This window comes from Microtus pennsylvanicus, chromosome 2, assembly GCF_037038515.1.
Source record: "Microtus pennsylvanicus isolate mMicPen1 chromosome 2, mMicPen1.hap1, whole genome shotgun sequence".
Classification (NCBI taxonomy): domain Eukaryota; kingdom Metazoa; phylum Chordata; class Mammalia; order Rodentia; family Cricetidae; genus Microtus; species Microtus pennsylvanicus.
The window spans coordinates 132,006,950-132,023,983 of record NC_134580.1 but is presented as its reverse complement, the minus strand read 5'-3'; the positions used below and the strand labels follow the sequence as shown (position 1 = coordinate 132,023,983).

At 51.1% G+C, this 17,034-nt stretch overlaps 1 protein-coding gene across 13 annotated transcripts in view; it reads right to left on the bottom strand.

Annotated features, from left to right (window-relative positions):
* The window catches only part of Dlgap4 (DLG associated protein 4), a 150,442-nt gene that overhangs the window by 36,800 nt on the left and 96,608 nt on the right, over nt 1–17,034 (bottom strand). For 8 of the 13 annotated variants that reach the window (XM_075962768.1, XM_075962771.1, XM_075962765.1 and 5 more), the window contains one exon: nt 16,089–16,329. In XM_075962768.1, the coding sequence (XP_075818883.1) occupies nt 16,089–16,329 (241 nt within the window). Of the gene's footprint in view, nt 1–5,027; nt 5,872–6,039; nt 6,164–16,088; nt 16,330–17,034 lie in introns of those variants that run through there. The other 5 variants (XM_075962778.1, XM_075962776.1, XM_075962777.1 and 2 more) reach the window with 4 other exon arrangements.

The window sequence follows — 17,034 nt, the reverse complement described above, 5'->3', positions numbered from 1 at the left end:
GCTGCAGCCTAGGAATCTGGACCCTGGCTCAATCTGGTTCTTGCTACAAGTCTCTTTCTATCTTGTGAGCGACTGACTCTAGCTGGGAGTTCCAATTGGCCCAGAAGAGGGAACATACACAAAAGCAGCACAGCTCTGGGTGTAAGGATCCTTAGTGCCTTAGATCTTCTCATCTTACAGAAATTCTAAGCCGGTACTCAACTCTGACCTTAAGGATATTCGGAAAGTGGTTCTGTAAAAATGTTTTCCTTTTTTTCTCTTGTTAATACAAGGTTTCATTCTGGCTGGCCTGGAACAAGCTAGGTTTTCACAAAACTGAGCTCTGTGAAATTTAAATTATGCTCTGCATGCCCCTTGTCTCAGGATCCCTTGGTCCCTGACAGCAGAGATTTCCTACTAAGCAGCAGGACTGAACTGTGGGAAGAGCCAAGGCTTGAAGCCTGCCAGCCTTGAGCTGGAGCCACATTTCCCTTATCTGTAAAACGGAATTTGATAAGTCCACCTGCCTCTGGCTTGCTGTGCAGATCCGTGAAGCTGCTTATGGAGGCCCTGGCACAGAGCCTGTCCCAAGGCAGGTGCACAAGGAGTGTGCTCAGAGTGCCACTTCCTTCTCCACACCAGCAACACATATCCTCCCCAGGATCTGGAGTCTCTGCCGGGCTCTCCTCAGGGAGCACAGCCTTTATCCCATCTGCTCTTCTCATAGGCCCCACCCTAACCTCATCCTCCAGTCTCCTTTGGGTGCAGCAGAGCCTCCTCCCTGTCAGTCATTTTTATTTATTCCTATTTAGCCAGTCTGAATCACCATCTTGAAAGAGTCCTACAGTGGTGCTTTCCCAGTATCCCAGGACTCCCCAAAGCCTCTGCTACTCTACTGATGTTCAATCTGCCTACTGATCCCTTGGACTTTTCAATCAGAGCCTTGAGGCATCAGCAAAACCAGCAACCATATGCAGCTCTCCAAACACACACTTAACTTTCCAACCCCGCCCTCTAGCAAGTCATTCTCTAGAATGCCAGCCCCACCCTCTGCCTCTGCCAATTCAACCCCCTCAAAGGGCTCTTACTCCTCTGGCTCACATTCACTTCTTCCTTCTCAGACAATGCCTTTCCTCAGCAGCCACTTAATTACAGACTGTCACACAGGCTCTCATAATTGCAGGCCTTGTCTTTCTCATCAGCAGCCCCTAGCTCCCAGGAGCAGAGGACTAGTCTGTCTGTTCTTCCCCTTTTGCTCTCAGCAAGCCAGTCCAGGCTGAGAGGGCAGGCCGCTGGGTAAGGGCGGGTTCCTAACACCAAGTCAGCTCCCAGCTAATCCCAGTTCAACCACTAGGAAGTATTTCACCCATCCTCAGACTAGGCCAGCCACTGCAGGAATGGAAGAGGCCTGGAGGAGACTAGGAGAGCGGTCTAACCTGGCTCTCCATCGGCCTCATTCTGGGATTCTAGTCCTTCTTACTCCCCAAGCTTGCTTCCTTACGAAGTAATAAGAAACAACCATCTTTTAGCTCTAAAACTCAGTTTTATTGTCTTTAAAGCAGCCTTATCTTCCAGAATGGATAGGGAAGCAAAGCAGCAGAATCCAGCCCGAGCTGAGTCAGGAAAGGCAGCGCCAGCCAGCACTGGGAAACCCAGGAACTTGAGCAGTCTTCACACACTGAACCTCTCATCGACCTCATTAAATTGCTGCTGATGACTGGATTTCATTGTTGCTCAGGTGTTCCATTCCACAGCCATTAGCCTGGTCTGCCCTGACAGTGCCTGTTGCCAGGAAGGCTCATCTGGAAGGTGACATGCTGCCACAAATAACCAGGCCTGCCCCAAACAAGGCTGACAGTAGTAACCATCACTTCTCAAGGGATCACCCAAGGCAGGCATTTCTATCCTACTCTGGCAGAAAGAAAACCAAGGCACAGACTACTGATAAGTCCAGAGCCAGACAACAGGCGTGAGTAGCCCATCACTAAGAGCTAGCTACTCCCAGCTCAGCTTTCCCCAGAGCGCAGCCAACAGGCTCTCAACTTCAGACTTCTTCACAGGATTTACTCCTGTCCTAGACCTGACAAATGAGGAAGTCTGGGGTTAGAGCTCAGGAAAACTGACGTCTATAAAGATGAAGAACCAGAATTTTACATATGAGGAGGCTGAAGCACAGATGAAGTGACCTGCTAAAGTCACAATTTAGGCAAGTCTATGAACGTAGAATTGAGCTTACAGCTGGGGCCAGGTGGGGCTTCATAGACCAGAGGGATTTGACAGTGTAGGCAACCTTGGGGAACAACAGTTTGTACCAGAGAGGGGCAGCAAGGCCTAAGTAAAAGCTTAGCAGGGCAGTAGCTTCTTTCTTGATGTGGAGCCCTGGAGAGTGAAGAACCTACATTCAGATCCACCCCAGCCACCTTCTGCCAAGAGACAAAGAGACAGAGAGATCCTTTCCCAAGTCCACTGAACTGGGGCAAAAACTTGAAGGCATGTGGCATCTACATCAGGCAGTGGCACTGGGGAAGTGTCTGCTTGCTGCTCAAGATGAAAAGCCAGGAGGGTGATGACTCAAGTCCCCGCCCCACCTCAAGTCTTTAAATGTGAGATGAGCTCAGAGACTGGGAAATGTCAAACAAACCCTAGCAGAACAGGTGTCAGAACAGGCAGCCTGAGTGACAGGCTACCAGGCAGAAGCAGCAAATTCTGAAGCAATGCTATGGGCAAAGTCAGGAGATTAAGACTGCCCGGACATTGTCATGCTGCAAGACCCTGAGTGGGTCCACATTCCTCTATGGGTCCCGCACTCTTCACTCACTGGCTTCTGGCTGTTGTGAGGGGCAATGGTCAGGAAAGAGCTGTGGATTCACAATGCCTCCCAAGGCCCTGGAGATGAACGAGCACTCCTATTACGACTCACTCCTGGACACTGCGAGGTAATTTCCATGTTACCTGGACCCCAACCACAAGGGTGAGGGGAAAGACGGGGACATCTTGTTCTCATAAAGAAAAAACTGACCCAGCTATTATGAGCGAAAAGCTCACACTTAATGAATGTCTACTGTGTGCAGGTTTTTACTTATATATGTAAAATTTCACTTAATTCTCATCACAATTCTATGATATAAATGATTTTTCAGAGTCAGACGAGGAAATTAAAGGTCAAAGAAAGTAACTTGCCCAAGACAGCACAAGCATTAAATGAGACTCTGCAACACCTGTGTAAGGGCTGATTGTGTCTGGTATGCTGACTTAGCTCAAATACGACCTCTTCCTGGAAGCCCTTCCAACCCACACAGGACCTCTCCCATCAAACCCCACAGCTGACATTAGTACACAGCTGGCAGCACTCAGCATATTCTCCTTCCTTACTGTGATCGGGCATACTTTTAAATAGTAAGGCAGGCACAAGGATGCACAGGTAGCCTGAGAACCTCAAATTTCATATGCAAAGACCCCAAGAGATTGAGCCATCCAACCCCCCCATTCTTTAGAGGGAAGAGCAGAGAACCACCAGGAGACCAACTGTCACGTGGCAGTTTGGCACCAGAACTGGGAACAGAACCTTGGCATTCTACCTTGCAACCCCTCTTTAAAGATTCTATCATTTTAGAATCAGTCTTAAGACAAGACTCGTTATTCCAATTTAATTAGGAAGCTGACACTCAAGGGAGAGTCACCACCTGAGACGTGGGGGCCGGAATTTTACTTCTTCACTTTTGGGCCAGGTATCAAGCCCTCTTATCTCCCAAATGCAAGCAACCCATGGATTGTGCCTAGAACAAGGCATACAGAAAAAGACCATGGGTGTTAGCAAATGCTATACACCAGGGGCAGGTGACTCTTCCCGACCTCACCTGTAAGACACGGGGACTACAAAAGCTGGTCTCACTCCCTGTTCCAAGGTTCTAGAACATCCTAGAGCCCCTGACAGCAGACATCAGGTCTCAGCAGAACCTTTAACTAGGATCTTTGTCCACCACGGAGAAAAGCAGCTGTGGCTCACCACCACACACCGGCTGATGCGGCTTCCAGGTGTCATTATCCAAGCAGGGTTCATCTTTAAACAATGGACGGCTCACAGAAAATCCAAGAGTTCCCCAGCACAGGCACCTCTCTGGGCACACCCACTTTACAGACCGAAGAAGAGCCAAATGGCACTGGGGATTCTCGAAAAGTGGACACATTTCTTAACGGGTGGGAGTGGACTTGAGTTGGGGAGCTCTCTCTGCTCTACAGGTAACAGCTGTGTACTCTCCCTGGGGCTGTTTAAAGAAAGGCAGTTTGACCATTTATAAAGCATGTCTACAGATGCTTCATTTGATCTTCATGACAACTCTTGGACACCCCACCACCAATTATCCCTTTTACAGATGGGATAACAGACTTAAAGATACAAGGGTCTCATCCAAAGTCAAACCCCTTGAAGCTGGTATAACCAGGAATTCAGCGTTGAAGACATCCAAAAATAGTAATCAAGGGTGGTCCTAGTAAGGTCAATTCCTCTCCAGGTCCTGGTCCTAGCAAGACCAAGTTTCACAGACCTCTGCACACTTGCCCACTCAGGGTAGCCTAGAAAGTTCTGACCACAGCCCTAAAAGCCCAGCTGCCTAAGAGGCCACGCCCCCTCCCTGCAAAATTCACTACTCAAGTTGGCAAGAACGCAGCCCCCACCCCCAGCTGGGTCTAAATAAACGCCCAAGTGATATCACATCCTGCGGTAGGCTCCAAAATAGCCCAGGCCTGCCCACAAGCAATCACAAAGTGCCAGGCCATGCAGGGCCAAGCCAGCAGGAATACCCAGCCCAGGGAGCCCTCCACACACTCAAGCAACTAAAGCAGAAGCCTCGGAGCAGGAAGGCCCCTTCCCCTCCTCGCCAGACAGTCTGGCCCCACCATCCTTGTCCCCCTCTCCCACGGTCTAGAGGCCCCACAGCCTCATTGCCCCAGCGCCAGCCCCTGCCCCAGCGCCAACCCCATGGAGCCTCGGCCGCGGCCAGCCTGCGGGATGACTCCGCCCGGCCCGACCCGGACACCCCACCACTCACATTGCTTCAAGAGCTCCAGACACAAAGCCATGAGGGCCGGATGAGGGTCAGAGACCCAGAGACCCGGCAGAGACAGAAAAGGGAGAGGGAGAGACAAGGAGCGGAGAGGAGTGACAGGGGGTCGGGGCAGAGAAGCAGGGGGGCAAGATCCCCCCAGCAGAGGTGCAGGCTCAGACGCCAGACAGAGCAGTGAGACCACTGACACAGATGCACAGAAGACAGGCAGGGAGAGGAAGACGGGGGACCGGGTCCAGAGAAGTGGGACGCTAGGAGAACAAGGAAAGGCAGTGACAGCCACAGCGGACAAATTTGGTAAGGCAGAGAAGCTCGGAAGTTAGGGAGCTGGGTAGATATTGGAGATTCAAGGAAACCGCTAAGGGATGTAGAAGGTTCTGGCAGAGATATTGGAGGCCCCGGAGAAGAGGTAAGCCCTTGGGGAAATATGGAGTAGGTGGGGTCAACCCCCAAGAATGAGGAGCAGAGGAATCAAGGAGGACTCCCGGCGGATGTATGGTAAGCTCAGGAGGCCTGGGGGAGTGGAGCGTGTTCTGAAGGAGAGGCCCCCAAAAGATCTAAGGAGGTGTCCCGAAGAATGGGGGTGCCAGAACCCGTGGCTGTGAGAGAGGAGGGGAGCGCTGGGAAAGGGGACCCGAGATCCCGGAGCGAGGGAGGGGCCGAGAGCGCGAGGGCAGAGACAAAGAGACAGCGAGCTAGGGAGAGACAAAGCGGGCGCAGCAGGGACACAGGCCGGAGGTCCGGCGGCCCGACAGAAGGACGGAAGCGCGGGCGGGCGGGCGGGCGGACGGACGGACAGACGGGAAGACAGGGCAGGGCAGGGCCGGGCGGGGGCGGCGCCCGTCTCCTCGCGGGGCCGCGGCTGCTCCGGGCGGCGCTGGGCGGGCCCCGGGCGTCCGGGCTGAGGAGGAGGCGGCGGCGGCGACGACGTGGGTCGGACAGACGGACGAAGTGACGGACGGACTGGCGGCAGCTGCGGCCAGTGGCGGGCACTCACCCTCCTCCCTCACGCGGCCCGGCCCGAGGCTCCGGTTTTGTACGCCCGAGAGGCGGGGCCTCCGGGTTAAAGCCCCGCGCCGGCCCCGCCCCTCGCGTCAGCCGCGCGCGTCGCCCGGGATTCCGGGGCCGCCAGGGGGCGCGCGCAGCCGGGGCCGCTGCGCAGGCGCGCACGTGGACCGCGCGGCCCACGCCCTGGCCGGTCTGCCCTGAAAGGGAGTGCGCGCCCACGCCAGCTCGCGCATGCCCGAGCTGGGGGGCTCCGCCCTCTCGGACCTCCCCGCCAAACCGGTTCCAGCTGGAACGCAACGCACGCTCTTTACAGCCGGCAGAGTGGCCGGGTGACCGTGCGGGCTCACCCTGGAGGCGACTCCTCGCTGTGGGTTGAGAAACTGAAGCTGAGGAGGGAGCCTACTGTGGGCTTTTCGCCCTGCACGCAGGCCCTCGCTGTTCAGCAGACTAGCAGTTTCTAGTTGCTCCTCCTTCCACCCCTGGTTGTGCTCCCAAGGATCCTAAGGATGGGTTCGGTATCACACCTGTGACCTTAGCTGCGATGCTCAATCTTTGCGTGTCTCGCCATTCTCTGTAAAATGTGACAGAAGCAGACCTATTCTATCCAAGCCCATTCCTACTTCCCTGAGTGCCCTTCGTGCAGACCCTGGCACTGCTTACACCAGGTCTACCAGGCAGAGATTCTTGCTGCTGACTGAATCTGGATCTTCTGGAAGGCTAAGAGGAATGAAAAGGGGTACACTGTTTCCAGTGGACGTCTTCCTCTTGCATGAAGAGAGCAACAAGCTCATTTGATGCCAGGCACTTTAAGAGCAGTAGCTGGCCGTGCTATTCACTCTCATTTAATGCTTCACTTAGGAAAAGGCAAAAAAGTAAGTTCTTGATGAGCTCTGACACCCCAAGCCAAGCCACCATGAGATCTCTTTATCTCACCTCTACCCTTCAAACTCAGTAACACACTCCTTGTATAACCTTGGGCAAGTCCCCTTTTCTTTTTAGGATGCATAGGTCCCATGTGCCCCCTGGGAAGAAATGGGGACAGAAACAGAACTTTCATAATGAAGTCTTTGACCCTCTGAATCCAGCTCACTGGATTGAAAAGGACTCATGGGAAGTTTCAATTTGGACTTCACCAAGTCTGAGACCTTAGTGCTAGAGGAACTTCAGCACACTTCTGGTGGTGGTGATCTTTTAAGTTCCTGGAAGGCATGTATGGGGAACCTTTGGCATACTGACTGGGTCCTTGACCAGGAGCTCCAAGTTAGGCTAGTCTTCCTGCAGAGTGGAGTTGGCTGGACCCAAGTCTGAGGTGTAGGGCTGGCAGGCAGGACTCAGATCCTGCGGGAGCCTGGGCTTCTCCTGGTAAAGGGTCCTCCTTTTCCAGATAGAACCTGCTGTCCTGTCCCAGGTGCCCAGAACTGGCAGCTTCCCACATCCCCCTCTCGCCCTCCCCTGCCACCTTTTGCTTTTTCGAGACAGGGTCTCTATATAGTCCTGTCCTGTACTGGGTTTGACTCAAACTCACAGCGATCCACCTACCTCTGCCTCCCAAGTGCTGGGATTAAAGGCGTGCGCCACTACACCCAGCTTCAGTTTTGAAACTCCATCAATACTTGAAATTCACAGCATGGACCTGACTGATCCCCCCCTTCCCCAGGGCTGCAATGCAATAATGCTGGAACAGGGGTAGAGAAAGCTTACCCAGGAAAGCAGGGAGGGGGACTATGGCAACCAGCCCGAACCTTAATGGGTTCTGAAAGCCCAGTTAAGATTCTTAGATGGCCATAGTGGCACACATCTTTAATCCCAGCCCTCGGGAGGCAGAGGCAGGCGGATCTCTGTGAGTTCGAGGCCAGCCTGGTCTACAAGAGCTAGTGCCAGGACAGGCTCCAAAGCTACAGAGAAACCCTGTCTAGAAAAACTAAAAAATGAAAGCCCAGTTAAGATTCTTAGATGGCCATAGTGGCACACATCTTTAATCCCAGCCCTTGGGAAGCAGAGTCAGGCGAATCTCTGAGTCTGAGACTTTAGAAGCACAGCCCACGATGGGGAAGAGGAGAAACCAAAAACTGCTAGGCCACAAGCAGAACTTTAAAAGCCCTCAATGGGCTCCTTGTGTTATAGCTGAGCAAGCCAGAGAGAATTAATCGAGTAAACAGTCTCCAGTCACAGCCTCTGCTTCAGTTCCTGTCCTGACTTCCCTTTGTGATGGACATGAAAGGGTAAGATGAAATACACCTGTTGTTCTTCCCTAAATTACTTTTGGCACGGTGTTGGTCACAGTGGTGGAAAGTGAACTGCGGCACTGCTCTGCCTCCTGAGGGTGACAGGATGCCCCTCTCTTGTTTTACCCAAATGTTTCAGTTCTGCTCCTCAGCCCTCAGGTATGAACTGAAGAGTGATAATTTGAGCACTCAGCACGCTGTAGGCACTCAGCTACGTAGGACTGCCTGGGACAAGGGCACAGTAGAAACCTAGGAGAACCCAAGCCTGTCTGTTTTCTACCCAGGCAGGGGAAGCGCCTATTTTAGCAGTAGGAAGTTCTGATATTCTTCTGGGAAAGGCCTCCTGAATCCTACCACCTCCGACCCTATGGCCCTGTCAGGGCCACTGTCCCCTCCCACTGTGGCAGTCTCTAATCTTGCCAAATGATTCTCCTGCTCTTTGTCAAGTCCTTGGGTTGCTTCCTTCCTAACCCCACGGCACAATGAAGAACTCAAGGCTTTGAGAAGTATCTCCTTGACCTATTTGCTGAGTGACCTTGACTATGACACTTCATCTAGGTTGCAGCAGCTTGGTGAGCCACCTCACCCCCATTTGAGTGTGTGTGTGTGTGTGTGTGTGTGTGTGTGTGTGTATGTATGTAACCGGATTAAGTTAGGAATGGCAGGTATGTGTAAATGTGTAACTCTGGCCATAGCGGACATCATTAATTCATGGTGGCACACTTAATCTGTTTAACTCAGATTAAATCTCAACCCTTAGCTCCAGGGATTAGAAATAACACACAAATTAGAGGATGTTTGCCTGGCACTCTGGGGACTGGATGGGCTGAGCTGGCAGGGATCTGCAGTGGAATAACCAGAGATTGGGGTAGAGAAGGTTGGGAGACAAGACTGAGGGATTTTTGTTATTGGTGGGTTTTTTGTTTGTTTGGTTTTTTTTGTTGGTTTTTTTTTTTTTTTTGGCTTTGAGTTTTCAAGACAGGGTTTTTCTATATAGCAGCTCTGGCTGTCCCTGAATTTGCTTTGTAGACCAAGATGGCCTCAAACTCACAGAGATCTGGCTGCCTTTGCCTCCTGCATGCTTGGATTAAAGGCGCCGGCCGCTGCCGCCGCCACCGCCTCCGCCGCCGCCGCCGCCACCACCACCACCACCACCACCACCTAAGACTGAGGAATTTTGTTTGCCTCCCTTCCCATGAATATGTGCAGGGGAAGGAAAAGGAATCAAAGAAGCCAGAAGAGTTCCGAGGGATGGGAGAAGGGACAAAAAGAGGGAAAGAAACCTGTGACTTGGATGGTCATAGATAAGACCAATCCTTGCACCCAGGGTGTAGATAACCATTATGAGGCCCAGGGACGGACAGGTGCCTTTTCAGAGTGACGCAGCAGCCTTGAAACAAGAGCTCTGGGCCTCTAGCAGGGAGCAGGAACAGTTTCTGGACTGGAACTTATCCAGAGAATGAACCTAAGTCTAGGTAGGTGTCAGTGTGTGCCCCTCCCCTGTGTTCACATTTAAAGATGGAGAGAATGTTACTGGCAGGATCAGGATGCTACACAGTAGTCCCCCCCACCCCCACGCCACTTGCTGAGGTCCCTGTGTGGCGTCTCAGCTTCTGAATCTGTGTGATGTTTTTCAGAGGGAGTGGGAAGAGACAGAAAGGAGGAGGGGAAAGCCCAAAACTGAGAGCTGAGAGGAAGGAAAGGAAGAGAAACAGAGGGTTGAGGGAGAAACAGAAGGCAGGGATTGGGGCGGGGGAGCTGAGGGAAGAGATGGGAGGGAGGCTGTCACTGTTCTTGCATCCTCTCAGAGGCATAAAAAGAGGAGAGGCAGGATCAGAGGCAGACCAAAGGGTCATGTCACGGCCCTCTTGTCCCCTCCCTGGTGTCCTCTGGCTGGGGAGGGGCATATACAAGTGGCAGCTGAGCCACTGCTGACCCCGCCTGCCAGTCACCTGCCAGAGTTATTTCTGGAATGTGGAAACTGGGTCAGAAAGGGGGAGGGAGATGGCAGTGCTGGCAATAGAGCTGGGAAGCTGCCAGCAGTGAGTGGTGGGTGTGCAGCTACATACCCCGCCTGCGCCACTCCAGAGCAGTTGGTTCTGCTGGGCGCCCACTGCCTCGATATCCACCCGGCACCCACATCTTCCCACCTGCCTGCATCTGGCCTGCGAGCACATGTGCTCAGGATGGAGACAAAGAGCTACACACGCCTCTCAGTAACACAGGGGGGCAGGGTGGGAAGGAGGGGACCCTTCTGAGTAGGAGACAGTGACTGTGTGTCTGTGGCGAGGCAGGTGATTACAGACAGAGTTGCCATGTATGGCTGTACAAGTTTTATACTGATTAAGGATGCCCCGTTTCAGCTGGGAGGTGATGGCACACACCTTTAATCCCAGCACTAGGGACTGTGAGTTCAAGGTCAGCCTGGTCTACAGAGTTTTCAGCATAGCCAGGGCTACCTAGAGTAACCCTGCCTCAAAAAACAAGCAAAACAAAACGAAAAAGGATACCTAGTTTGTGCCTTCGGGGTTCAAATCACAATAAAGACATAATTGAATTATATAATTATTATGACAAACTTTAGGCAGATGGAAGTAAAAGACCTTATCCTAATCGTAGTAGAAACTACATCATGTGACTAGAGTAGCTGGGAGTGAAGGGTTGTGAGGAGCAGTGCCCTTTCCTAACTTAGCACAAAACTACCACACGGACCAGCTGCAGCTCTGGCCAGAGACCTGAAATTTTGGTGGCTTTGGTTTTCCTAGGTGGCAGGTGAGTTTACCTGCTGAGCAAGAGAGGAGCAGAGGGCAAATAGGAGCAGATATGTGGCAGTCACTGTGGGACCTACAGCGAAGGCAAATGGGAAAACTTGGGGTGCCAGTCTACTAAGGCATGCTTCCCTACAGGTGTGTGGGGGTGAGCGTTGATGGAGACGCACAGGCATGTACTTTGTGCAGGGGTATGTTGAATTAGGTGTACACATGGAAATGTGTGAGTACCAGTATATATGTGTCTTCAGATGTTTGTGTGTGTGCACACATTTATTCATGTGTGTGAACATGCACATGTGGGTGGATGTGTATATGTTGGGTGTCATTTTCAGTCTTTACCTTATTTTTGAGAAACTCACCAATTTGGGGAGGCTGGCTGACTGGTGAGGGATCCACTGTCTTTGTCTCCTCAGGGCTAGGATGAAAGGCTGTGTGGTTTGAATGAGAATGGTCCTCATAGGCTCATGGATTTGCACACTTACTTCCTAGCTGGTGAACTGTTAGAGGATTACAATTATTAGATGGCGTGCCTTGTTGGAGGAAGTGTGTCACTGGGGTTTCAAATGTGTTTGTCTGTCTGCACCCCTCTCTCTGCGTCTTTCTGTCTGTCTCTGTCTCTCTCTGACTGCTGCCTGAGGATCAGGATGTAAAGCTCTCAGCTACTTCTGCAGCACCATGCCTACCTTTGTGCCACCATGCTTCCAACCATGGTGATAATGGACTAAGCCTCAAAAACTGTAAATAAAACCCAATTAAATGTTTTCCTTTGTAGGAGTCATCTTGAGCCAGGTGGTGGTGGTGCATATCTTAAATGCCTGCACTTGGGAGGCAGAGAGAGGCAGGCAGGTCTGAGTTAGTTCATGAGTTCCAGGACAGTCAGGGCTATACAAAGAAACTCTGTCAAGACCACCCCCCCCCCCCGAAAAAAAGAGTCGCTTTGGTCATGGGTGTCTTGTCACAGCAATAAAACACTAAGATAAGCATATTACCACACCTGGCTTCCCCTCCCCCATGGTACTGGTGATCAACTTAGGTCCTCATGCTCACACTGCTGGCACTTTGCCAACTGAGTCACCCTTCCAAACCCATTGTCATACTAGATAGATAAATGGATAGAAGGATGGAGATACTGGGGCTGCGATTGAATCAATATCTCAGTTCTTCTTTGTAATCATGCCCTTAGCTATAGCTCACAAAAGCTCTGTGCCATCAGCTTTGGATTAGTGACTTGCTCTGATCAACTGGTTATTTGCAGATGTGAAACCAAGAGACTTGAAATGTGTTACAAAATGAGGTTGTCCTCCTATCCTTCCGTCACCGCCATGGGAAGAACATGGCCTCGTTGGGACACTGACTCCTGAACAGCCTTTGGACCCAGGGAGCCAAGCCAGCTGACCTGCAAGCTCATGAATCAGTACATATTGTTGCTCCCCACTGTTTGTTCTGCAGCAGCACTGAGGTGGTGCACAAAGCAGAAAGTGTGACTGCAATAATAACCAAGATATATCACATCGGCTCTGGGACCAAGCAAGAGGAAATAACGAGCAAACTGTTAGAGGAGGCTTGAAAAAGATTCCTGGGTTCTGTGTGCATCAGACCTCTCCGTGAAATTCACCTACAGTGACTTAAGTGAGCAGATATACTTGGGCAAGAGCTGGCTCCTTTGGATGAGGACTTAAAAGAGAGAAGACCTCACAAAAGAAACAGCCAATCTGTCAGTAATACTTAGGGGAAATAGGAAGAGCCTAGAACTTGCTGAGTTGGAAAATAAATCTGTCAACTTCAGCCGCCAGCCAGTAGATCATTCCCAAATTAAGATATAGCCTGGGATAAAGATCAAACCAAAGTCACTGCCTGTTAAAATACCACACAGGCTGGGTGCAGTGGTTCAGGCCTTTAATCTCAGCACTCAGAGGCAGAGGCAGGCTGATCTCTGTGAGTTGAAGGCCAGTCTACTCTCTATAGAGAGTTTCAGGCTAGCCAGGGCTACATAATAAAGACCCTGGTTTTTTGTTTTTTTTTTTAAAAAAGGCACTTGCCATTCTCATAGAGAATGGGTTTGGTTCCTTAGTGTCCACACTGGGTAACTCACAGCTGGCTGTAACTACAGTTCCAAGGGATCTGACATACTCACATACACTTCTAGCCATTATGTTTATCTGTATGCATGTACATATACAGAAAAGCAGGCACACACACATACACAGATACATAAATAAAAACATCTCGGGTGGTCAAAGGAGCCATCAGAAAGCTCAGTGGGTGGTCCCACAGAAGCTTGGTGTGCCCAAAGTAAGAATAATTAAATAGAGGCCTAATTCAAATATGGCTGTGGATATGACTTTGGCACAAACAGTTACATGGAATTAAACTAAATTAATTAAATTAAATATGTTTGGGCTAGCCAATCAGCTTCAGCTAAAGTAGATGTACCCTCCTATTGTTTCTAGGAAGAAAGCAGGCTGAAGCCCAGAGTTCATATTCTCAGTGTAGGAAATCTTCAGGAATATTCATTCACCTATCTCAAAGTATGTGCCTCAGGTTGACCAGAAGGATTTCACCCTGAGTCAGTCAGTCTCTGAATCCCTGTCTCTCCTTTCTGAACGGAGTATGAGTGGCAGTTAGCCTGTCCTTATTTGCTAAGTCAAGTTTTCATTGGGGAAGAGGGTGTTGTGCTACAGGGAGGATAACATGGGTAAGTTTAGATCACAGGTGCTGAGGGGCTACAACCAGATCGGGCACAAATCACGGATCTCGACACAGTGGCTGCATGAAACATTTATGAGACCTTGGGTAGGATGTGTTTTCCATGAGAGAGGCATGAATTCACATGAGGAACAGAGCAGACTGAACTATTACCACCAATCCTTCACCCCCTCTAAGTCCACACCCTTTGCCATAGGGACACAGTCTTCTCTACAGTAGTGAGGGGTCCTCACCCTTGACTGAGCTCAATTATGCAACTTGCTTTAGCCAGTGGCTGTTGCTGATGTGGGCCTTGGATGTGCCTGTATTGTAGTTAGGCTTGCTCTCTTGCCTTCGGCCCCCCTCATGAGATGAACACATCCTGCCTAGACCACTGATCTCTGGAGGACCTTTGGTCTCAGGAGAAGAATGAGAGCCTGACAAACTTGGCAATGTCCATTGTTGTGTTTGTTCCACAGTGTTAGTGAAGCAAGAGCTCAGCCACCAAGGGGCCCACCTGGTTCTGGGGTGTACAGCTCTCAACGCCATCTCTGATCCATTCACTCATGAGTAATGGGGGCTGGAGGAAACTGGCGAGTGAGGGTTTATCTGCAGTGAACTTCTGTGGACGCTGTATGTTCTTCCAAGCCCATCTCATTCATTAAGAACTTCTCAAGGGGCACGAGAATGTAGAGAGTATGATCCTTACCTGAGACTCCCATGGAACTGCAGCAGAGTGCTGGAACAGCCTGGCAGAGCTCCCTGGATTCCAGATCCAAGAATCCCAAAGCCATAGAATGGCAGCCTCCACTCCAGCTGGGGAGACTTCTAAAGTGGGAAGCTGGTCTGCCTGCACGACAGCAGGTCTGGAAGGAAGGCACCAGCGGGGCGTTTCCATACTCCACACTCCAACAGCCAACTGGGCTGCTTTGCCAACAGGTTAAATGTCATGGGGTGGGGTGGAGCTGCAGCTGTCCTTAGAGGATTCTGTCCTAGGACAAACTGCCCAGCAAAAAGGCTAAGTGGGGATGAAGGACCACCAAATGGAGAAGCTGAGGCGAGTAGGAAGCAGCATTGCTCATGCCAAGAAAGAAGGTACCAGGAAGTCCCTTCCAGACAGGACAAAAGATCAGACTATGGCTTCAGTTGTTCAGAGTCCCGGAAGCAATAGAACCAGCAACAACAACAGTGAGCAAGATCCAGAGAAGACACCAGCCACGACACCTAGCTCCCCACCAGGGTTTCCCAGCTATGGCAGGAGCCCGGTGCAGCTGCATGAGATTTGGGCAAATTGGTCTGAAGTTCTGAGAGCAGACTAGACTGGATCCCTAATATCTAAAAACAAGCCTCTTCCTTCAGTTGTAAAAGTGGCCAGAGTTTAGGGATCTGCTGATGGACACCCAGTAGGTGGGATGGGACAGCTGCAGAGGATACGGGAGGTGAAGAGGGACCACTGTTTCTGCTCTGACACCTGAAAGACCAGTTCATTTAATCAGCATGTTGCTTACTGGGTACATCTGTGGGCCTCGGGTTCACTTAGTGACAGCACACAGCAGCTGAGCACCTGAAGCAGCTATCCTTAGTTCAACCCCACTGCCCGGCTATCACACAGGGGCAGAGTTGAGGCAGAGAAGCAGCTGTGACAGAATTACCTATCACACCCCTGCAGATGGTGTTTAGTTAGGGTCTGTGCCTGGTAAGAGCAGCGCAGGTGCGCTTCCTACAGTCTTCAGGACCCTAGGACTCTCTAGGGTCTGCCTTAGAGATGGGAAAATGGGGTCTAGGAAGAAGGGCTAGAAGAGTACATTGAAGGTCGTCTCAACTATCCCAGACTTTGTACTGTGCTTCCCCTTGGTCTGACTTCCTATTATTCTCATCTTTAGAGAAGTCCAAACAATCTGAAGAAGGCCAGGCCATCCTGACTGAATATGAGAGATGAACTCTCCCCCCCCCCCCCCCGGGAAGGCTGGAAGTGGATTTAACCCTTCCTTATGCTCTTCTTGCCTTCCCAGAAGGTGCCTGCCTTCCCTATAGCTCTGTCTGCACAGCTAATCCCAAGCGGTATTTTCCTTTTAGTAAACCTCACCTACCAGCAGGCGGCTGCTCTATGCAGAAAGCAGCTAGGGATCCCAGAGTTCCAGACCTCTCTATCATCTGCCCAGGGGACAGTCTGTTTCTGCCACCTGTTTAGGCTTCAAGGCCACCTTTGTTCTCCACCATTTTTTTTTTTGTGGTGACCTATGGATTCCTCCCCAGCAACTCCCCAGGCTGCCCAATGAACATTTCCCATGTTCTCCTTGTAAACAACAACAACAAAATGGAACAAAGTACTAATTCTTCCACATTGCTGTACTCACTCGGAAGAGTGCGGCTGTTGCTGAGGCTGCCGGTACTGGGCGGTGGGGAGAGGGACTGCAGGGAGACACTGTCCTCCTCCTGCGAGCAGCCTGCCTGGATGGCTCGCAGGTAGCTGTGGCTGCGCGAGCGGAAGTAGCTAGGCAGCGGCAAATCAAGCGCCTCTGCCGCCGTGGACTCAGCTTCGCTGCAGGCCGACTCACACGCTGCCTCATACTGGTCGCTCAGATCGGCCTCCCGGACCTGTCCAGACAGAGGCAGGCATCAGAGGCCAGCTTTGCCAGTCCTTGTTGGTCTACTCAGCTTCAGGGCTGGAGGTTTCCTCTGCCTGACGCTTCCTGGCCTGTCTCTCCTCCTTCCACCTCACTCAGTGCAGATAGGCTCCTAAGTAAACAGTTCCCTTACCTCCGTGGGCCTCAGTTTCCCCAGCTACAATGAATATTACAGGATGTTAACAAGATTAAATCTTGTTGTACTAATCTACCGAAAGAGTTTATGATTACACCTGAGTTCAGTAGGAAAGAAGGCTGCGATCCATTAGTAATGTCTGCCCTAAATGTTGTAATGGGAGTCTTATTAGGTGTGGTGGATATTTACCACTGTATGATCTACTAACTTCTATAAGCAAAAACACAGCAGCAGCAATAACAACAAAAACAAACTCCAAACCAAACAAACCCTCAAGGGCTAGTAAAAGGAAGATATCTGTCAAGGGTACCTGGTGAGGGAAGAGCCGAGCCAGGGCTCCAGCTACGTGTGTACGGAATAGTGATCTAGCGGATGCTGTGGAATGGGGAGAGGTTTGGAGAGGAGGCAGAGGCTAGAGATGAGCTGAGGCAGTAGCTTGTGGAAGAATATAGGACCGGAATGAGGGTAGTGGCGGTGAGGATAACTGATGTCTGCCAGGACAATGGGGAAAATGGTTGTGGGTACATTTTCCATCTCAAA